The sequence below is a fragment of the Triplophysa dalaica genome, chromosome 16, assembly GCF_015846415.1.
Source record: "Triplophysa dalaica isolate WHDGS20190420 chromosome 16, ASM1584641v1, whole genome shotgun sequence".
Lineage (NCBI taxonomy): Eukaryota > Metazoa > Chordata > Actinopteri > Cypriniformes > Nemacheilidae > Triplophysa > Triplophysa dalaica.
Genome location: NC_079557.1, coordinates 2,329,658 through 2,353,070, shown reverse-complemented (window position 1 = coordinate 2,353,070; position 23,413 = coordinate 2,329,658). Strand labels below are relative to the sequence as shown.

General features: G+C 42.5%; 1 protein-coding gene across 1 annotated transcript; it reads left to right on the top strand.

Annotated features, from left to right (window-relative positions):
• The first annotated feature begins 17,631 nt into the window (after window positions 1–17,631).
• etf1a (eukaryotic translation termination factor 1a) lies at window positions 17,632–22,994 on the top strand. Its single transcript, XM_056770364.1, has 11 exons — window positions 17,632–17,747; window positions 18,147–18,240; window positions 19,489–19,664; window positions 19,905–20,044; window positions 20,153–20,291; window positions 20,620–20,810; window positions 20,953–21,082; window positions 21,295–21,468; window positions 21,755–21,819; window positions 22,147–22,294; window positions 22,431–22,994. Exons 2-11 carry the CDS (start codon window positions 18,155–18,157, stop codon window positions 22,508–22,510), a joined length of 1,329 nt encoding a protein of 442 aa, XP_056626342.1. The 5' UTR covers window positions 17,632–17,747; window positions 18,147–18,154; the 3' UTR covers window positions 22,511–22,994.
• Window positions 22,995–23,413: the final 419 nt, after the last annotated feature.

The following is a 23,413-nucleotide window of genomic DNA, read 5'->3' as shown; positions in this document are numbered from 1 at the left end:
ATAAAATCAAACCAACTGCAGTTCTATTGATATTAGTTGAAATGCACAATAAAAGAACATGATTTTGGAAAAATTCTTATTTGGGAACCAAACTCTTCATATAATCATACTGAATTTTATTTTGAATAAGGGTTGTGTGAAAATGACGAATTAAAGTGATTCCGTTTTAGTCAGACACCAAATAAACACCCATTAGATTAAAGTTAATGCATAGAAATAAATACCTAGATGCCACATTTGATCGTCCAGACACGTCTGCCACTTGGAACGGTCAACATTTTATTCGCTGTTGTCATTAACACTCAAAATATCAATGAGCTGAGATTCCACAACACTGCACAGCCCATAAAAACACTCATCAATGCGGCATCTATGTATATGTATATTTATCTATATCTCTAATCCAGTGTGGAGGAAAAGCTTTCCCTGTGACATTTTCTGTAATGTTGGTTTCTGCCAAAGTTTCAGTTCAGCTCGTGAAATACGACTGTAACCCAGAATAAAACAAACCGTCTTGGCATAACGTCACATCCCTCATATTATCAATGATTCCTGTGCGGTGATGTATTGATTGTTGTCTGAGATGTGTGATGCTGGTGGACACGCCCTCTCTGCTCCATCAGATCCGCCCGCCCGCTTTTTGTTGGCGCCGGCGCACGCATCTGTCAAAGCTAATGATCTCCTGGAGACACGGCCGACGCCGAGCTTTTGTCTTCATTTGATGAGCTTTATCCACTCATTGATTTCAGAAGAGCAGATTTATACGCTTTGATTCATTAGGCCGGCAGGAAAATCCATTATTTTGTCAGTCACTCATCTCGCGTGTCGCCAACTCGCGCTCTCGTACCGTCTCTCTCTCAGTGACAGTGTCTCGTTTCGCTCTCTTTAGGAGGTGCTAAGTGATGTAGTTGCGGTGGGATTCGAGGATGCTCCTCTTGTTCAGGAATTTTTATTGATCTGGGATCTCTTCACTCGTGGCTGCTCACCTCTGATAAAAAGCAATTTTGAGCTGACAGCGTCTGTGGGGTTTATTTACAGACGGCGGCGTGGGAATTTACACCATCTGGTCTACTGAAATACCTGTATTCAACATGTCATTTTTCTCTTTTAGACTATGAGAAAACAAGAGAGATGTTTGAGGCCCCGGGGATTGTGGAAAGACACAACATATGCCGGTACTTGTTTCCTCCAGAAGATGAAGCAAAATTAGCATAAGTCTGTTATCTTAGCCTGTTATTGGCCTGTTTGACATGCATTCAGTAGAGATGTTTAATCATTAGAGTTGTTAGAGGTTTTGTGGCCTGCAAGGAGATGAATCTTTCTGCACCAGCTTTAAACCAGCAGGTGAGTTTTGATGTGTTTCAGGAGCCACTGGAGGACGAGCTGCTCTTCTCTCGATGTTCTATTAAAGCGAGAGTTCAGAATAACAGCCTCATTCGGCCTGTCAGTCAAATAAAAACACATCTGAACTCCTGCGGCCCCTCGTGTTTGACCTTCACCGCGTGAAACACACACACAGACTGGATTAACAGCACGCTGTGCCTGCAGCCGTGTTAGGGCAGATCTGCCTCAATGTTCTCCAGCTTTGCGGTAAAACTCCAATTTATATTTATGACACTGACGCTCTTAAATTCTTCATTAATTCACTTTATATTTCAGAGGCGAGTCTTACTGCTCTGACAGGAATCATATCAAACAAAATGCAACACGCACACACTTCTGCCTCCAATGATAAAAATAACAATTTAAGAAATGAAAAGCAAAATCTGTCGTTTCTTTGACTCTGTAATGTTCAAACTTCTTCACTGTTTGAAAAACAATACAACGCAATTATACTGAAGTACTTAAATGCATCCGTCTTTTAATAAGACTTTTTGTTTTCAGAACATTTGCACCCCACAGACAATAGACCGTGCCTATTAAGCGCAAAAACAAAAAAATTTAATTGAAGGGAGTTGAGTATTCAACACTTAAAAACGTATACTTTAGACTACGGCCGCAAAGTGCCGCATAATTAAACAGGATTTACAGCTTAACTAATTGAACAATAATGTACCTCTAGAGTACACATCTGTAGATAAAGGGGAATAATGTGCAAAGTTTATGCAATGAAGGGGTAAGAGTAAGGAAAATTAAAAATATATTTATAAGGAAGCTGCATGCCATATACAGTGCCTTGCAGGAGTATTCGTCCCCCTTCATTTTATTAATATTTTATGTTGCTGCTTTATCTTAAACTACTTTAAATAAGTAAAATAAAACAATAATCTACACTATACACAATAATGACAACCTTGAACACCTTTGCAAATTTATAAAAATTAAAAACTGAAATAAGTACATTGCATAAGTATTCAAACTCTTTTCTGGGACATTTAGCTCAGAAGCATTAGATATGTTTGTTAATGTTTCTACACTTCGAGTGAAGTTAACATGTGGCAAATTCAATTGAATAAGTATGATTTGGAGCAGCACATACCTCTCAATAAAAGATGTAAGAGCTGAAAATGCATATCAAAGTAAAAACCAAGGCGTTAGGTCAAAGAACTGCAAGTAGAGCTCTGAGACAGGATTGTATCAAGACACAGATCTGGGGAAGACAGCAACATACAAAATGTGAATAAAATGAAGTGGATGAATACTTTCGCAAGGCACAGTAAACATCTTGAACTTCTTGATTATAGTCAAGAAAGATCAAGATTGATTTTACACATTGAAACTCATAATAATAACTCAAATAAATTATCTGTGACCAACTATACTTAAATCAATCAAATAAAAATGTATCCTGAGTCAAAATTCTGTCAAATTTACAGTTGAGAGACAGTCTTGCGTGCTTCATTCGTGCGGTTGCAAAACTGAGTACATAGTTTCCCCTAATTTCATTTTTGCTATAATAATACAATTATTATCCACAGATTATTTATAGGTACATTGTGATTACAAACATGTATATATATATATAAACTCAACATTTTTTGTAATTTTGCAGAAAACAAGACAAAATATGGAATCATTTTGCTTTTGAAATAAATTTACTTAAAATATATGTAATGTGCCAACTCAGGCGCACGCAGGAATTCCACCCTTGTAATACACAAGTAACAGGCTACACCAACGTCTTATAAAAATACAAAGTTTATTTATACAACAGTTTAAAAACTAAATATCATTGTATACATTTTGAAGGTAACCCAGATATAGATGCTTCAATTCAAGGACTAGGAGTAATGGTATACTATGGCGCCCCCCGGCTAAACAGCGATCAAGAAACGATCAACACACCAATCAGACCAATAGTCATATACAACAGCACCCCATCACACGTGAGATCTACACTTCAAAAACAAATTTAAGAATGTACTGGTGTAACCACTTCAACCTCAATTTCACACATTAGAAATCATGATAGGACAAATTAGTTTGATTAGTCTGTTGGCCTTAAAAAGACTCGAATAAAAAGACAATGGAAAATATATCCTAGGCGAGCAGCCAATACCTCGCTAGACCGAGAGAAGGTTACGTAAGCAAAACGTCACAGTTGTATTAAGTTCAATAGCAGAGTTTCGTCACACACAACCAAAAGTCTCGTCACTCACGACCCAGCCCACTGTCGCTCGTAGCGCAAAGGGGAAGCGCCCACGGCGAGGTGACGACAGCAGCAACTGCACAAGTCCCGGCTCCGGCGATCTCCAGGACACGAGGATCAGCGAGGCAACCCGGAACTGGAATACCAAACTGTCAGGCAAAGGAAGGCCAATCAGTCCCAAATAACACACATCAGCGTCAGCCTTTCATGAACATTAAGAATTCCCACTTCCCTCAATAGAAATGGATAGCGCGCGTTGATTGTTCTCGTGGACCTCTCGGCACCAGGGGTCAATGGATATCGTCGTCACTGCGTGCGTTGAGTTGAGTTGAATACCCTGAGAAACCGGCACAGAGGCAGTCACGCTCGTCTCGTAACGGCGTCTCTCACGGTCCAGAACAAAGAAAAACACCCCGTAAGGACCTCACGCTGCTCCTTATATTCAGTAGATCTGCCAATCGCATTGTACCACTGACTCATCAGTAACATTGGCCACACCTGTAACAGCCTCACGGATACACGTTCACACCTGACAGACATTTACCCACCCTCACAAATGGTCAAACAGTCAGTGTCTCCTCCCGTTACATTTCCCCCCGCCTTTAATAATGGTCGTCCCGAACATAGTCCTTAAGAGTCAAGCGGACAATGCCATTGAGTAGCCAGGCATTTAGGGTTTGTAGCGCGCAGGTATTGTGCCACGATTAGCACGTAGGGGATACCGACGAGAACCCTGGTTGTTAATAGCTGCACCACACTCCAGGGCTGGGTCGTGGCCTATAACTACCGGGAGTAACATTACTGGGTCAGGCTCAGCCAGAGGCAACATTTCTGGGTCAGGCCCCGGGGCTTCATGGGCTTGTGTGGCTGGTGCACGAGTAAGGGAAGTACTAGTTGCTAAGTCCACTGGCTCACAATGAGGACTTGGAGTGTCAGTCTGGTGTTGAGGGACAAGAGGGAGTCGAGCTAGAGAAACAAAGGGCCAGTGTTGTCCGAGGCTACTTCGGTTGGGGCACCGATTCTCACTAGAACGACCCTCTTCCTTGCGGTAGGTCGCTTGTTGGTCCCCAGGGCATGGCCGCAAGTTATTGCGGTGAATCGTTCGGATGGGACCCTCCTTTGTCTCGGGCCGAATGCTAAAGACGGGTTGATCCTTGCGTGGCTGGGCCACCACCACAAAGGGTGTAGGGAGCCATTTAGGAGCTAGTTTCCCTTTGGCTCTACGGCGGAAGTTCCTTAGGAGTACTCTTTCCCCCGGTAACAGTGGCAAGGTTCTAGCACGCCTATTGTAGCTAGTTTGGTTCCACTGCTGACGACGTTCAACGTTGTTACGTACGGTGGCATAGGCTTGCAGGAGAGTTCGATGGTGATTCGCAACCCAACCTTCTACATTATCCCGGTATTGTGGCGTTGCGACTTCATGGAGTACGTCCACTGGCAGTCTGGCATGGCGGCCAAAAAGCACATAATGAGGGGTCATCCCGGTGCTTGAGTGAGTAGTGTTATTATATGCTTGCAGCAGAGCTGGCAACTGGCTAGGCCATTTAGCGTGCAAGTCCGCATCCATGGTGCTCAGGAGGGAAAGGAGGGTACGGTTAAACCGTTCACATGCTCCATTTCCTTGTGGATGGTATGGCGTAGTGCGACTTTTCTTGCAGCCATACACTGCGCAAAGCTGGTTCATCAGATCTGACTCAAAAGCTCCCCCTTGGTCACTAAGAATACGCTCTGGGCAGCCAAATGGAAGAATAAGTGCTGTCCATAGAGCCTTTGCGGTAGTGGGAGCAGACTGGTCTCTAGTGGGGACGGCCAACGCATAGCGGGAGAACAAATCTGTAACCACCAGGATATATGGGAAAGTGTCAAAAGGCCTTCCAAGGGACAGATAATCTATTGCCACGATTTCAAAGGGGTAACTGGGCGATATGGGGCACAATGGTGCACTTGGTGCTCCTCCTCGTTTGCTTACTACACAATTAAGACATTCGGCCGCCCACGTTCTGGCATTTGTGCTCATCCCCTCCCAGAAGAATCTCCTCCGCAATAGCGAGATCATTTTGTCGCCACCTGCATGACCTGCAGCTTTGTGGTATTCTTCCCACACTTGTCGGGCTTGAACCACTGGCACAATGATTTGTCGCACTGGGACTCCAGTGTCCGGCTCAGTGACAAGTCTGACAAGGGCCCCATTGTGAAATTCCAGCCGGTCCCACTCCCTCAGCAAGCAACGGAGCTGTAGAGACAAAGTAGAAGGATTATTTATTAGCGGGGGCTCACCTTGTGTTTTCCATGTGTGTAACTGCTGCAGGTCAGGGTCATCCTTCTGCTGGCGCTCCCATCGTCCCACTCTCTCGGGTGACTGTGGGGTTGTAGCGCTCCGTGCTGCATGCACTACAATCTCAGCTGTCTCCCCTGGTATTCGAGAAAGCACATCTGCATTCCTATTAGCGGTTCCGGGTCGGTAACGGACTTCGTAGGAATAATTGGCTAGCTGAGCTACCCATCTCTGTTCCGTCGCCCCCAGTTTTGCAGTGTCCAGATGGACTAAAGGGTTGTTATCAGTGAACACTGTAACCTGAGTCCCCCACAAATAGTCCTTAAACTTCTCGGTGATGGCCCATTTCAAAGCCAGCAGCTCTAACTTAAAGGAGCTATAGTTTTGGTCATTGCGCTCTGAGGGATGAAGGCTACGGCTGGCATAGGCTATAACCCTCTCCCTGCCCTCCTGGACTTGGGCAAGGACAGCTCCAAGGCCATTCAAACTTGCGTCTGTGTATAGCTTAAATGGAAGTTGAAAATCAGCATAGGCTAGTATAGGAGCACTTAGGAGAGCCTGTTTAAGTGACTCAAAAGCGATCTGGCATTCAGGGGTCCATTGGATGGCTGAGGAGGGGCGGTGGGCATTTCCCTGCAGGAGCTGGTTGAGGGGGGCAGCTACCTTGGAGAAAGCAGGGATAAATCTCCGGTAATAGCCTGCAAACCCCAGGAACGAACGCACCTGTTTCACTGTTGCTGGTATAGCCCAATTGCGAATGACTGCAGTTTTCTCTGGGTCTGTTGCTACGCCCTGGCCACTGACCACGTGTCCCAGGTAGGTCACCTTTTTCTGGAACAGATGGCATTTACGAGGTTGCAGTTTTAGGCCATGCTCCTGGAGGCAACCGAAAACCTGCTCCAGATGATGTAAGTGGGTGTTGAAGTTGGGAGAGTACACAATAACGTCATCGAGGTAAATGAGAAGAGAATCGTAAACCTGAGCACCCAGACAGCGTTGCATTAACCTCTGAAACGTGGCTGGAGCATTGCAGAGGCCAAAAGGCATGCGTTCAAACTGGTATAGACCAAAGGGGGTGGTAAAGGCAGTCTTTTCTTGATCTGCAGGTGACACTTCCACCTGCCAGTATCCACTTGCCAGATCCAGAGTCGAGTACCACTGGGCCCTGGTGAGGCTTGTAAGGGATTCTTCTATCCGCGGCAACGGGAAAGAGTCTTTGTGAGTCACTGCGTTAAGCTTGCGATAATCAACGCAGAATCTCCACGACCCATCCTTTTTCTTCGCTAGAACAACAGGGGCAGCCCATGGGCTTGAGCTCTCTTTTACAACGCCACTCTCTAGCATGCCTTGTAGTAGTGTCCTCAAATCGGGGTAAAGGTTAGGAGGAACCGGTCGATACCTTTCTCGAATCGGTGGAGCTGTGCCTGTGGGGATTTGATGTGTAACAACTGCCGTCTTCCCAAAGTCGTCGTCATGGGACGCAAACACGTGAGACCACTTCCGCAAGAGTGCTGTCACTTGGGCTTGCTGGCTTTTGGTCAGGTCCTCACCACACAAGGCAAGGGCTGGGTGATCCTCAGTCTGTGTGTCTTCCACCTGCATAACATCAATTTCCACCAACTGGGGTTCGATGTTTCGTAACACTAGTCTGGAACGTCCTTTTACATCCTTTGGATCTACCTGGGTCACTGAAGCCAGCGGGCGCCGTTGTGGTAACTCTAGGGAAAATGGATTAGGATTGCAGACGCGGAGAGGGACCTTCCCACCTTGCAACCAGCTCAACGATCTGGCCACACACCACTCCTGTCCTTGGTGATCCAAATCTTCAACTAAAACAGCGCAATTAGACTGGTTAGTAGCTTGTGGGACATGGGCCCAGACGATCATCTCACTTCCCGGGGGTAAAACTACAGGTGGTTGTCGCTGGAGTTTAGCCACACCTTGGAGCTCTACCTCAGGCATGGAGGTGTTTACCCTTTGGCAGGCGGCGAAGGCTGCATCCCATGCTTTCTCTGCAGAAGGGGAGAATACCGATTTAAAAGCTGCCATACCAGGGTGTCTACCCTGTAAGATGCCCGCCCAACAGTCTGCTACGACATTCATACCTAAAAGTCCATATTCCGTGTTAATGCAATCGTCTCTTACGATAACTACCCCCTTCCCACGCACTTCCACACCCCCAATGTCAAAATTCAGTACTGCATAACCCACGTAAGGAATCTGAAGGCCATTCGCAGCTCTCAAGGCCAACCACGATATTTGACTGGGATCTTGAATACATTCTTCCCTAAAATGACGCTGGAACAAGGATTGGCTAAAAAGTGTAACTTGAGAGCCAGTATCTATTATACATGGGATCCGTCGCCCCTGGACCAACACTTCAACCTCTGGGCACTTACCCACCATAGAGGGCCTTTGTGGGGGCGCGATTGAGGGCCCCTCCCGGTTCACTGGCCCTGCTGTGACCGGGGATATTGAAAACCCTGCTGAGCTGGACGTCTCCTTGGACAAAATCGCTGTATGTGTCCCCCTTCTCCACAATCATGACAGATGGCACGGCCTTGAGCATCCCACTGGTAGCGCTGGGGATCGGGGGGAGCTGACCCCAAACGTTGGCGACGGGGGTCACGATCGGAGTGGGGACGCCAATGTGGCTGGAATGGTGTCTCCGTTGCTGGGGATCGCGTTGCTGAAGCTTGGCCCAGATGCCCCTTCAGTTCTTCTACCAGGGATTTCCCCAAGAGTGTTAGCTGCTCTTTTAATTCCTGTTGCAATTCCATTCGTAATGAATCCTTCATTCGTTGCCAGTCAGAAGCATTTGTCCCTTGGTCCTTCACTCCGGTCGGTGTTGCTGCTGACCTTAATGGAGGAGTCAAAAGAGTTGGACAAACCTGAACTTCTTCCTCTGGGGCCAGTTCTTGTTCTAGCGCCTTCGCTTCTCTACAGATATCAACAAAAGTAGATGTTAGGGTTCGGCGGAGCTGTCTTGACAATTCCTGTTTTATCAGTCCATGTCTCAATCCCATAACGCATTGAGTTCGCAGCAATTCATCATCTGTTCCAGCAGTCAGGGGTTCTCTGGCTCGCCACCTGTGATGCAGTTCACGCAGACGAAGGGTAAATGGTCCTACTCCTTCCCCTGGTTGTTGCTTACAATTAAAGAACTGAATACGTAGTTGAGCAACAGGCTGCTGACCACCGTACAATGAAGCTAGGGCATCTAGAATTTTTACATCCGTATTTCGTTCTCTTTCAGCCAACAGCAGGACTTCTCTTCTAGCATTCCCCTCCAATGCACTCAGCACAAAATCAACCCGCTGTACCTCACTCAGCCCCTGAGCCCGAATAAAAGCCTCAATTTGGTTTCTCCATTCTTGAAATTTCGAGGGCTCCCCTCCACCAAATTTTGGGACCCATGGCCCCCCCATAAACCATGGCATTAATGCATTTACTTGGGGCTGCTCGCCGTGACTCATATTACTTGTGTATATCAAGGGCCCTGCCGACTTACGCCAAAAATGTAACGTGCCAACTCAGGCGCACGCAGGAATTCCACCCTTGTAATACACAAGTAACAGGCTACACCAACGTCTTATAAAAATACAAAGTTTATTTATACAACAGTTTAAAAACTAAATATCATTGTATACATTTTGAAGGTAACCCAGATATAGATGCTTCAATTCAAGGACTAGGAGTAATGGTATACTATGGCGCCCCCCGGCTAAACAGCGATCAAGAAACGATCAACACACCAATCAGACCAATAGTCATATCCAACAGCACCCCATCACACGTGAGATCTACACTTCAAAAACAAATTTAAGAATGTACTGGTGTAACCACTTCAACCTCAATTTCACACATTAGAAATCATGATAGGACAAATTAGTTTGATTAGTCTGTTGGCCTTAAAAAGACTCGAATAAAAAGACAATGGAAAATATATCCTAGGCGAGCAGCCAATACCTCGCTAGACCGAGAGAAGGTTACGTAAGCAAAACGTCACAGTTGTATTAAGTTCAAAAGCAGAGTTTCGTCACACACAACCAAAAGTCTCGTCACTCACGACCCAGCCCACTGTCGCTCGTAGCGCAAAGGGGAAGCGCCCACGGCGAGGTGACGACAGCAGCAACTGCACAAGTCCCGGCTCCGGCGATCTCCAGGACACGAGGATCAGCGAGGCAACCCGGAACTGGAATACCAAACTGTCAGGCAAAGGAAGGCCAATCAGTCCCAAATAACACACATCAGCGTCAGCCTTTCATGAACATTAAGAATTCCCACTTCCCTCAATAGAAATGGATAGCGCGCGTTGATTGTTCTCGTGGACCTCTCGGCACCAGGGGTCAATGGATATCGTCGTCACTGCGTGCGTTGAGTTGAGTTGAATACCCTGAGAAACCGGCACAGAGGCAGTCACGCTCGTCTCGTAACGGCGTCTCTCACGGTCCAGAACAAAGAAAAACACCCCGTAAGGACCTCACGCTGCTCCTTATATTCAGTAGATCTGCCAATCGCATTGTACCACTGACTCATCAGTAACATTGGCCACACCTGTAACAGCCTCACGGATACACGTTCACACCTGACAGACATTTACCCACCCTCACAAATGGTCAAACAGTCAGTGTCTCCTCCCGTTACATTTATACTTAAGAATTTTAACTGGAAACGGGATAAAATATTAAATTAATTTTTTGCAGTTAAGTATATAAATGTGCTTTTGAGTCAAATATTAGATCTGCATGAAAAGGATGTCTCTACATGAGGGGGGTCTGGTTTCCTCTCAGTTAAGAGTTAAAGTGTTTCTGTTGCCAGTTTCAAGTGAACTGTCAGATTCCTGAGATCTATAAACTCTTGAGCAGAGATGCAGCCGCCTGTCACCGCAGTTAATGCAGCGCAAACCACTTCAGACGGCGGCGTTTCTTACATGACAGACACGCAGACCAGGTGATGCTGTGCAGGATTATAATGTGAAGCTTGCCTGTCACATAAATGGCAACAGACTTAGTGTCTCACTCTATATCCTGAGGAGTGAAGTTTTCATTGAGTTTTGTAGATGTCATGTTCGAGTCTCCCGAGGGTTTCTTTCAGTCGAGAGGGATGAACAACTCAAACCTGGAACCTCAGCGGATGTCGCCTGTCATCCCTGAAATAACCTTCACGGGAAAAACATTCACCCTGAGGAGAAGAACGGCCCTCCACCTGGGCGACAAACAACATCATCTGACATCTGAACTGGGACTTGGCAGTTGTGTGTGAGTGAGAGAGAATTCTGTCTCTAATTGACAATGAAAGGTGTGCATTAAAACAAACACTTCATGTTTTATAAATAAGAACACATTTTAGAAAATCAGAAGAGTGATGTTCAGAGTGATATCTGAGGCGTGTGTGTGCTGTTCAGTAATGCTGCGTTTGCATGGGCATGTGTGTGATGTGATGCCGAAGTGTTGACGGTGAATAATGTGGACCGCCACTTCTGTCGTGCCAGATGCCTATCAAAGACAAACATATCACAAAACTGCGGCATCATGGGATTTTCCGCATACTCGGGTGAGTAAATCATGTCTTCTGTGACAGAGATTTCCATACCTGAAGCAAATCGGAGCCCTTCCAGATTTTGCCCATTACCCAGCATCCTCTCTTGCCAGTAGATGCTGGCAGGGCCTGAAAGCTCTCTCGTCTCCTCCGCAACGATCTATCATTCCTCGCAGAGTCATCTGGTACCGAGTTTTCCATTTGTAACAAATCTGTTGGCAGGAGTTCTGACTTGGCCGCAGCAGAGACCCAGCAGACCTCAATAACGACACCATCCAATGAAATGAGAGAGGAAGAACAAACGAGATTAGACCCGCCGCTCCTGCTCCGAGTAATTAGAGAGATTTAGGGAGAGATTTAGAGAAATTGGGTTGATAATCGCGCTGGTTTCAAACACACTTTTGCTTCATGGTTAGTTGATCCATTTAACAGATGTCATCATTCCGCTGTTTAGTTTGGATTTGTCAGTTTATAGCTGTGTTTGGGGTTAATGCTATGAGATATAGAGCTTGTTGACAGTAGACTTAACTGGTTATTAGTGGTGTTAAATAGGATGAGCGTTACTAATACCATTTCTAATGTCTGTGGGTAGTGATTTAAAGGTCGAGTGTTTGAAATTTAGCGGCCTCTAGTGGTGAGGTTGCGAAGTGCAACCAATGGCTCATTCCACCCCTCCCTTTAGAAGCACTACGGCGGCTGACACAGGACTAAGATGTGGTCATGTTTCCGCTTCTTTGTCAAAGGTGATAAGTATTTACGAAACACGCTAGAGCAGTTTGTCCATTTAGGGCTGCTGTAGAAACAAGATGGAGAATTCCATGCAAGAGGACCTGCGATGTATATAGATAGAAATATATCTTATTCTATGATAACAACATATTATATACACCTCCGAAGAATTAGTTACGTATATTATATTGCATTCATGTCTATAGATCCTCCATAAACTACACACTGGACCTTTAAACAAGTAAGTAAATCATGCAGCAGCATTAGTGCTACAGACATAAAAGAAGATAAAAAGGAAAAGTTCACCCAAAAATAAAAAACAGATAAATCATTTATTAACCCTTGTATCATTAAAACCTGTATGACTTTCTTCTGCAGAACACAAAATAATAAAACTTTTAATTTTTAAGAACGTTGGAAACCTAATGAAAAATAAACGATGAAAGAAATGTTATTTTGGATGAACTAGCCCTTTTAAGCAGACGATAATATACTCAACATCAAAGTTTTTGGGGGGAGATTTTATTTACTCTAGTTTCAAAGAATGTTCTCAATATGTGGTTACAGATGTTATATCAATTCAATTCAAGTTTATTTATATAGCGCTTTTCACAATGTGTATTGTTTCAAAGCAGCTTTACAGGGGCAAACAAGAAAAACAGAAAAGTTAAAACACAGCACAGTGCATGGTATTTATACAACGAGTAAGTTCATTCTAATAAATAACATCTAATTTCTAAATAAATAAATGAATGAATGCAGTCTCCCGGTGAGCAGGCCAACACTGCCCTGCTGTGGCGAGGAACCCAAACTCCAATGATTGATTAATGGAGAAAAAAACCTCGGGAGAAACCAGGCTCAACCGGGAGGGCCAGATCCCCTCTGACGTGTCATAGCTGCACTCAGACTGGTGACATGTGATTTTAGTTTAGCATTTAATACCAAATATTGTAACTTCAGCATTAATAAGACAAATAGTCCGTCTTTGCTCTTGGTTGGGGATGTAGTGGTCTGAGCTGGGATGGTCCGATGGTCATATTTCTCTTGGCAGCTGGTGGAATTGCCTTAGATGGAGCTGGGATGGTCAGTCAGTCTGCAGCTGTATCTGGTGTAATCTCAAATTGGGGATGGGCATCTGTCGGTCGTCTGGACATGGTGGAACTTCTTCCTACCTCGGGATGGGCATCTGTCGGTCGTCTGGACATGGTGGAACTTCTTCCTACCTCGGGATGGGCATCCCGAGGCAGAGGCGGAAAGAGAATAAAGAGAATAATTAGCGTAGCTGCTGTTCATTAACTATGCATTAAGTGAAAGCTTGGCTGAAAAGATGTGTCTTTAATCTAGATTTAAATTGGGAGAGTGTGTCTGACCCTCGAATAGTATCAGGAAGGCTATTCCAGAGTTTAGGTGCTACGTATGAGAAAGCTCGTCCACCTTTGGTGGATTTTGTTATTCTAGGTATTGTCAAAAGTCCTAAGTTTTGAGATCTCAGCGAGCGTGATGGGTTGTAACGTGATAAAAGCTCGGTTAAGTAAGTAGGTGCTAAACCGTTCAGGGCTTTGTAAGTAATTAAAATAATTTTAAAATCAATGCGATACTTAATGGGTAGCCAGTGAAGCGATGATAAAACTGGGGTTATGTGATCGTATTTTCTTGACCTAGTAAGAACTCTGGCAGCTGCATTCTGAACTAACTGTAGTTTGTTTATCGATGATACAGGACAACCACTAAGTAGAGCATTACAATAGTCAAGCCGTGAGGTCACAAATGCATGAATAAGCTTTTCTGCGTCTGCAACACATAAACTATTTCGTAATTTGGCAACATTTCTAAGGTGGAAGAAGGCTGTTTTTGTGATATTTGAGATGTGATTTTTAAATGACAGGTTGCCGTCTAATATAACGCCTAGGTCTTTAACTGTATTTGTTGGAGTAACAGTGCAGCTTTCAATTTGCAGGCTGTAATCGGAGATATTCGGTTTACTTAATTTTGGTGCTATAAGTAATATTTCTGTTTTGCTAGAGTTTAAAAGGAGGAAATTACTAGTCATCCAATGTTTTATGTCCTCGATGCACTCTGCCAGTTTGGATAGCTTAAAGGAATCATCTGGTCTTGATGAGATATATAGCTGAGTATCATCTGCATAACAGTGGAAGCTAATTCCATGTTTTCTAATAATGTTGCCGAGGGGCAGCATGTATATGGAGAAAAGCAAGGGTCCTAAAACCGATCCCTGTGGTAATCCATAATTGACTTGCGTAAGATTTGACGATTTCCCATTTAAATGGACGTATTGATATCGGTCTGTTAAGTAAGATCTGAACCATTGCAGTGCCTGTCCCTGAATACCGATATAATGGTGTAAACGATCTAGTAGTATTTTATGGTCTACAGTATCGAAAGCAGCACTAAGGTCAAGCAGGACTAAGAGTGAGATGTTTCCTTTATCTGAAGCAATAAGAAGGTCATTTGTAATTCTAACGAGCGCAGTTTCAGTGCTGTGATGCGGTCTAAAGCCAGACTGAAACTTTTCGTGCATGTCATTATTTTGTAGGAAGGTACACAGTTGAGTTGACACTACTTTTTCTAGTATTTTAGACAAGTACGGGAGATTTGAAATCGGTCTATAGCTTCCAAGTTCATTTGGGTCTAAATTTGGTTTTTTGATAAGAGGCTTAATTACAGCCAGTTTAAAGGGTCCTGGGACATGTCCTAGATTAATAGACGAGTTGATTATGTTACAAATGGGCTCAATTACAGCAGGTAGTAACTCTTTTAATAAAGTAGTCGGAATGGGGTCTAATAAGCATGTCGTCGGTTTGGATGTTGCAATAATTTTAATTAAATCTTCCTGATTTATAGGAGAAAAACACTCTAGCTTTTCTTTTTGTCTGACGGTTGAAACTAATTCTTCCGACAAACTTGGAGGTTTGGTTTTAGCTATGTTGTCTCGTATTATTTCGATTTTCTCTGTAAAAAATTTCATGAATTCATTGCTACCAAGGTGCGGCGGAATACCCAGGTCAGGTGGAGTCTGTTTGTTTGTTAATTTAGCAATTGTACTAAATAAAAACCTTGGATTGTTTTTGTTATTTTCTATGAGGTTACGGAAGTGCTCGGCTTTTGCTGCTTTTAGTGCCTTTTTGTAACAGCTTGCACTCTCTTTCCATGCAATTTTAAAGACCTCTAATTGGGTTTGTATCACTAATATATCAGTGAATTTATTGTTTCATTTCACTTATTCAAAGTAGTGTTCTCTCAAAGTATGCAAATCCTAGTATTGAAATAAGTACGACAGACCCTAGGAGCTTAGTTATTTAATAAAACAAAATGTGCTATGAAAAAGGGAATGGTTACCAATATGTTTTATTAATTAGGATTTTCATAATTGTTTCATTTTACCAACAGGCCTTTAATTTCTATTTGAAGGTTTCACAATGTCATAGAAAACAGAAAATCAATACCTAAACACGGAGGACTATACTGCAGCATACATATCAAGCAAGTGTAAAACACAGGCCCTTGTGTGACCTTCAGATCAGAATGATGAAGTTTAATCTGTTTAAAGACTCTTTAATATATTGATGTTTTTCACACACACAGACGTAGGCAGTACTGAAACCGCAGTGTAAATGATGGGCTCTCTGGCCATCTGCCTCCTCTGGTAACTGCCTGTCTCTGCGCTCATAAATGCTGACCTGACACTCCTTGGGAGCGAGCGTCCTCGCACCCCTGCAGGAGACTCATCCACCTTTCCCAAAATAACCATGAGGATCAGCGGGTGCGAGTGTGTGTGCGGGACGTTGGGGTTCTGTATTGCGGTGTTTCAATGTGTGTGAATTACTGTGATTATCGTCTTAGGATCGTTATTATCACAGCCAGTTTCAGCAGGAAGTTTATGGCCTGCGAGAAGAGAAGAGACCCAAAACACTTCAACAGAAGTGAAAGAGAGAGAGAGCGTAAACCATCACAGGCTCTCACTGAATGATCTGCTTTGTCTGGTGTTTCTCTTATGTTGATATCATTTATATAACTTATTTGTTATATAAATTTGTAAATCTTTGTTTGTACCACATTTTTATGTCTGTTTTTATATAGTTTCAAGTCTTACTATTTTCACTTTATATGTTTTTGCACTACTTTCTAAAGACAAGTGATACTTGTATTTGCAATGTAAATGCTTTAACATGACATGACAAACTTAAAATCTTATTGTAATTAAAAACATATTCAACTAAGCAACATCAAATTTTTTGGTTGGTGGTCTCATTTTCTCAGATTTGTATTGCACATATTTTATAATAAACTTCTATATTTCATAGTTTATATGTTTTTGCATGACAAAAATGTGTAAAAATGTGTTAAACTTTCAAACCTAACAAACTTAAAATGCTAATTCAATAAAAAAAATGTTCAATTAAACAATGCTGGAACATCAAATGTTTTGGTTGGTGGTCTTATTTTTCAGATTTGTGATTGGACAAATCTTATGATAAATTTCTATATTTTTATAATGCCACAAAACGGTGGCCCCCTGGATCCATCTTGGGCCCACCCAGGAGGACACGGTCCCCCAGTTTGAGAACCACAGGTTTAAACATATTGTATATAAAGCAGCCCTGATGATTGAAGTCATAACAAAAGTCGACCTGCATTTACCACAATACAATACAGAAATATACACAATCAACTGATCATCTTTGTCTTTAAAATGGACCTCTAATGATCACAGTATTGACTGTGGAGTCATGTTGCCAATGTTTAATCTCACAGATTGAGCGATGGCGCCCTCTCATGGTGATAGTGAGAAACACCCCACGAACTAAATATAAAGGCGCCTAGATAGAATGTTTTTTAGACATGTACGCTGGTTTACTTTAAAATACTCTTAAACGTCATGTAAATATTAAGACACATGATTTTTGATTTAGTGTTAATTCAGCACTGTATATGCCAGACAAGGCAACACTTCATTTCCCGGCATCCCCTGTGCGCACGTCGATTTACGTTCTAGTTAAACTCATAGTTCATTAAACAGCGTTTAAATTGGTCAGGTTGGATAAATCTAGGGAACAGTTTTTTCAATTCAATGAGCGTTTATGTTTGTCAGTGCCATTACCCATAATGCATTAGTGGATCTGTAACTTTTCCCATCGCTGGGAGGATTGACCAATCATAGACGAGGTGGTGACATAATCGCTCATACATTCCTCTGCGCTGGATAGGATGGATGTCGTTAAAAAGTGTTTTCTAATTAAGATGCTTAAAAATTAGATGCATATATTTAAATGTGTATTTCAATGTTTTTAGGATTGTTGAACATTAACGACTGCACCTAGTGTGTCAATGCGTTCAAAACGACCTTCAGAAATGTGAACGCGACTCATTGGGAAGTTTGGATCTGTGGACCACCGAGCGCCATCTGCAGGAACAGAACCGTTATGTCTCACAGGAAACAGAACAATCGGCCTTCGACCGTTGCTATGCAGGTAACTAGGAAGTGAATGTGAAGCTCCGCCTACCACGTGTATCCGCAGGAACCGGCGGCGGCGTGACGCGGGTGGAACAGACAGAGATAGAACGACACCGGCTGACCGGAGAACCGAGAGAGAGGTATTTAATATGGTGTGGTGCGTTATTTGGGGTATTAAAGAGCACCCGCGCGATAACCGATCGACGATGGCTGCGAAACCGTGGTATTTTGCTGTAATTATAGTTTGCCGTGTAGCATGGTGTTTACATGGTATAGTCCAAGATAACTGTTACTTTGCAGGATTTCCGGCTAATTTACGTTATATGTCCAAAATACCTTAGAGGTAACATGGTAGTTTGAATAGATTTTTGTTAGTGAGGAAATAAAAGGAAACGTCGGGCCTCCGATCACATGCGTGTTCACCGAGGGCTGGCGTGAGCGCGCTTGTCAGGCCGGAGTCTCCGGCGCACAGTGAAACGGACACGCAGACAGTTTCCGGTCGTAGCCGGTGTTAACTGCAGCATTCTCTGGTGTTTCAGGGCTGAATATGGCGGATGATCCATGCGCGGCAGACAGAAATGTGGAGATCTGGAAGATCAAGAAACTTATCCGGAGCCTGGAAGCGGCGAGAGGGTACGAGCATGTGTTTGTGTGCGCGCGTGCGTGTGTCTTTGTGTGTGTCTGTGTACTGATTTGGTTATACCACAAAGGATTAAGTTTAAAACATGACCCCACAATTATTATAATTTTTTAAGAGATATTCTCGCGAGCAAAGGTCATTAAAACCGTGTTTAACTGTAATAATGTCCTCATGTTTGTGTAAGGGAGGGTTTAGCAGTAGTGGGAGGAAAATATCACTAGCATGAGCCTGAAAACAATGGAAGTTAAACCTGTGTGTGTTAGCTTGTGTGTTTGCGTGAGAACAAGCACGGGTGTGTGTGTGTTTGCGTGTGTATCAACTAGTTTTGCTTCAGGATCCAGACTTCAAACCACCTGGGGATCCAAATTGGTTTAGAGGTCGAAACTTGACAAATGTGCATTCAAAAATCAAAGAAAAATTTGCACAAATATTAGCATGTGGGAAAACATTATTTAAAGTTACTAAAGTCTGAACCGATAGTGTCAAAGTATCAGCAGATATTTCATTAGTTCTGGGTTAAATATCACTGAGGTTTACACACATTACCATGTGATATACTACTGACATACTGTATTGATTGATGTGCTGCAGGACAGTGTTTTGAATTTCTATGCACTTAATTATTTGAGTTCAGTAGAATTAAACCCATCCTTATATTCTGCAATTTGTTTGAAATGCTGGTTTTCCTTATTTAACGTGCACATCACAGTAACTTTTAGGAGTACATGACTGTTTGTGTTAAAGAGTGTGTAAATATACCTGTGGTGCTTCTGACAGGCGGTTATAGAGAGGGTGCACATGTGTGTGTATATGTCGTATGCATAATTCTCACACAAACACACACGTTTAATGTCATGTTGACTGATTAACCAAATTTACGGTAGAGTCACATTAGAGGTTAAATTCTTGTTATTTGTGTTTGTGTGTGTAAATAAACACAAGCACTATTCTGTTCTCTTTATGTTGTGGCACCAGCGTGACACCGATTTGAGTTTGGTGCGGGTGGGATTAACAGTGTGTTTTATACTAAACAAAGAAAGACTAATGTGTTTGTAAAACTCATTTTGTGAGTTGTAAACATCTGGTCTGAAAGTGAATTGGATCTGACGGGCTCCATTTGAAAACAATTTGAGGTTGTGAGTCTTATCACCGATTCATTTTTTGTGGTTCTAAATGATGTGATGATCCTATTTTACTCAAATAATGATTGTCAGCTGACTGTCTCTCTCTTTTTCATTCAGTAATGGGACCAGCATGATCTCTCTCATCATTCCTCCTAAAGATCAGATCTCCAGGGTGGCAAAGATGTTGGCGGATGAGTTTGGTACAGCGTCTAACATCAAGAGTCGAGTGAACAGACTGTCGGTTCTGGGTGCGATTACTTCTGTACAGCAGAGACTAAAGCTCTATAATAAAGGTGTGCGTTTCTCTCTCTTTCGTTGTGTTTTATTGTAAAACAGAAGACCGTGATCAATCACATCACTGACTGTTTTCATTTATTGGCAGCGTAAGAAAAGGTTTGATAGATGGACTCAAACTTTGACTTTGTGTTAAGCACAAGAAATAATTTTCACACATTGAGGATATTAAAAGGAGCCTATCAGAAGTTATGACAAACCAGTGAATTTGAGCTATTTGTTTTAATTGTTTCTTGCAGTTCCGCATAATGGTCTAGTGGTGTACTGCGGGACCATAGTAACGGACGAAGGGAAAGAAAAGAAAGTCAACATCGACTTTGAGCCGTTCAAACCCATCAACACATCTCTGTATCTGTGTGACAACAAGTTCCACACGGAGGTGAATACCACAATCCACATCAAGATTTCACACAAAAATCATCTTCCTTTCTCTTAATGTCTATCGTTCAGTCACTTTCTCACTCGCTTACTCTTTCTTTCTCTTCAGGCCCTCACTGCGTTGTTATCGGACGACAGTAAGTTTGGATTTATAGTTATTGATGGTAGTGGAGCTCTGTTTGGAACCCTGCAAGGCAACACCAGAGAAGTGCTGCACAAGTTCACTGTGGACCTGCCCAAGAAACACGGTACACACACATTGCATTTCCATAATTCACAATAAAAGTTTTTAGTGCACTTATTTTCTCGATCCATTCTTGTCTTGTGACAGAGAGCATCTGTCATTTCTAAACTTCAGTGACGAAATAAATCAATTGCAGTTCATTGCATGAACTGTTACTTACAAATTATCAAATAACTCTTACAGAAAAGGACATTTTAGCTTTGAGTTAGGAAAAACTTACAAATATTATTATTAAATAACTTGGTTGCATATAATTGAAAATCCTCAGATATTCCAACTGCATTGATGTAGTGAGGCGCTGTTTGGATGATTTTGCGTTGGCTGTTTGTCAGGGAGAGGAGGTCAGTCTGCACTGCGTTTCGCTCGGTTGCGGATGGAGAAAAGACACAATTACGTGCGGAAGGTCGCAGAGACGGCTGTCCAGTTCTATGTGTCCAATGACAAGGTGAACGTGGCCGGACTGGTGCTGGCCGGATCGGCGGACTTCAAAACAGAGCTCAGCCAGTCGGACATGTTTGATCAGGTAAGAATAGAAACTCTCATTGGCTCTGGCTGAATCACTGTTTCTCTGTGAGTGGCTATGCCATAAATTCTGTTTTTAGTCTCGCTGTAATTGGCTGAAATTTGTCTTTAACATGGTTGTTGTTGTGTCTGATTGGTCGCAGAGGTTACAGGGAAAAGTGCTGAAGCTGGTGGACATCTCGTACGGGGGTGAAAACGGCTTCAATCAGGCCATTGAGCTTTCTGCTGAGGTTCTGTCAAATGTCAAGTTCATCCAGGAGAAAAAATTAATAGGTACCTTTTTAATCTCAATAAACCGTTTCATTAAATCTCTAAAAAGGGCACATGTCAGAAATCAATTTCAAACGGCTCAAGGCTCAAATCTTTAAGAACTCCATGTAGTTTGTGTCACTTGGTACAAATCTAGTCTTATGTGATCCGTTGATATAATTACGTTACTTTGAAATAAGGGTTTCATCTAAACTCATGAATATTGATTTTCTCAGGCAGATATTTTGATGAGATCAGTCAGGACACAGGGAAGTATTGTTTTGGGGTAGATGACACGCTCAAAGCGCTGGAGATGGGAGCTGTTGAGATTCTCATCGTCTATGAAAACTTGGAGACGATGAGATACGTCTTCCGGATTCATGGGGCAGAATGCATCGACCTGGAAAACGGTACGCACGCACTCACGCTGATGGATGAGACGGAAGAGAATTTTGCACGCATATATTTTATCGTACACACTATCTCAGATTGAAGTCGTCTGTCAGGTCCTGCACAACAGATCTGACTTGATGTCAGGAACTATACTTCACTAATGTACTTAATTTTCTTAGTTTGATGAACTGTCCCTTTAAGGGCACACAACGATGTAATAAAGACAATTTTAAAGGGGGTTTAAAGTAAAATGATATTGAACGGAAGTGTGTATACTAGTGTCTCTTCTGTTATGTGTTTCAGATGAGAAAGTCATTTATCTGACCCCTGAACAAGAAAAGGACAAATCTCACTTCATAGACAAAGAGGTGCGTTTGTGTGTAAAAGGTCATTTGTTGTGTTTAACGCTTCCACCTGTCCACAAAGATTGGTTTTGAAAACAAACTGTCCTGCGGAATAAGCTGGTGTTTTACACGCACAACACAAAGAGTTACCAACGTACCAAATGTTATGTGTTTATGTTAGATGTATCTCGAAAGGTAAACTTTTTAGTCATGTACATTTTATTATTGTGCTCTATAAAACCAAACATTCATTGTTGTTGCTTCATAACGTCAGACCCTGCACAGCATTCGAACTCAGGCAGTGTGTCTGTTTTTAATTATAAAAGTCTTTTTTTTTTATATGTGTGTTAGACCGGGCAGGAGCACGAGCTCATCGAGTCTATGCCTCTCCTGGAGTGGTTCGCCAATTTCTATAAGAAGTTCGGAGCGACTCTGGAGATCGTGACGGATAAAAGTCAAGAGGGCTCACAGTTCGTCAAGGGCTTCGGAGGAATAGGAGGTAAGCTCGCAGTTCGTCCACATCTGTTTCATAAACAAAACAGAGATGCTCACTACATCATGAGGTGTTATTGGTGATAACAGCCACAGTTGACCCACACGTCAATCTGATTATTGTGCAACTTTGTCACTTTCAGGTATTTTGCGCTACCGTGTGGACTTTCAGGGCATGGATTATCAGGGAGATGACGAGTTTTTTGACTTGGATGACTACTAGGTAGTCGGGACAGAGAAATCAGTGAAGATTCAAGGAAATATGGCAAGACGAGTCGTTCTTTCTTGCCCGAAGAGAGAAAGAGAGTGTGTGTGTTTTAGTGGAGCCCAGTTACTCGCACATTTTCAGAAGAAAAGTGACTCGTCTGTTAATTAAGTAAATGACAGAGATGTTAACGATTAATGAATAGGCTCAGCCTCTGAGCAATCTGATTGGATTAGAACTCGGCCTCTTTTTGTTTATTCTCCTCCCGCTTTGAAACCAAGTCACAGAACGTGTTCTGGAAGTACCCTAACCTGTCTTTGGACTGGCTTCTTTTGAAATAAGTCTATTTTTCTGTTCATTTCCACCCTAAATTCATTCCTACTTTTTCTTTTATATCAGCAATTTCTGCTGTTGTATTTTATGACGGTGTGGGATTTTTTTTATAAGGGTTTCTTTAACGAATGGGGGAGAAACAACAATAAATTTGAAATTGCTTAAACCAGCTGCCTGTGTTCTGCTTTACAAAACATGTACATGTATGCATTTGACATCCAAATTTATCCAAAGTGTATACTTGTATCAGTTTGCATGTTCTCTGGGTATTATTTACTTATTTGACTCTAAACTTATCATGAAATTGTTGTTCTGTTTCATACTAATTGAACAATATTCAGAAGTATTTATCTTACCTCATTTCCACAGTTATTGTGCAAGCAAATAAAACTCTAGATAATGCTGGATAATGGGCAAAATAAATCTAAAGACTACCAATCGAAAGTTTAGACACTCACTCATACTTTATTTTAGTCGTTGTATTCATTTATTATTTTCCACATTCTTGAAAAAATAAAACTTTTTAAGATGAAAATTTGTTTGAAAATAAGCAGTCATTGTGTACCAAATATGTAGCACAGATTAATG

Bases quoted from the DNA above. Each gene is read 5' to 3' on its own strand.
- etf1a (XM_056770364.1), top strand. From the start codon at position 18,155: ATGGCGGATGATCCATGCGCGGCAGACAGAAATGTGGAGATCTGGAAG. The intron at 21,469-21,754 runs GTACGCACGCAC...TATGTGTTTCAG, and splicing joins ATGCATCGACCTGGAAAACG to ATGAGAAAGTCATTTATCTG. The intron at 21,820-22,146 runs GTGCGTTTGTGT...TATGTGTGTTAG, and splicing joins CTCACTTCATAGACAAAGAG to ACCGGGCAGGAGCACGAGCT.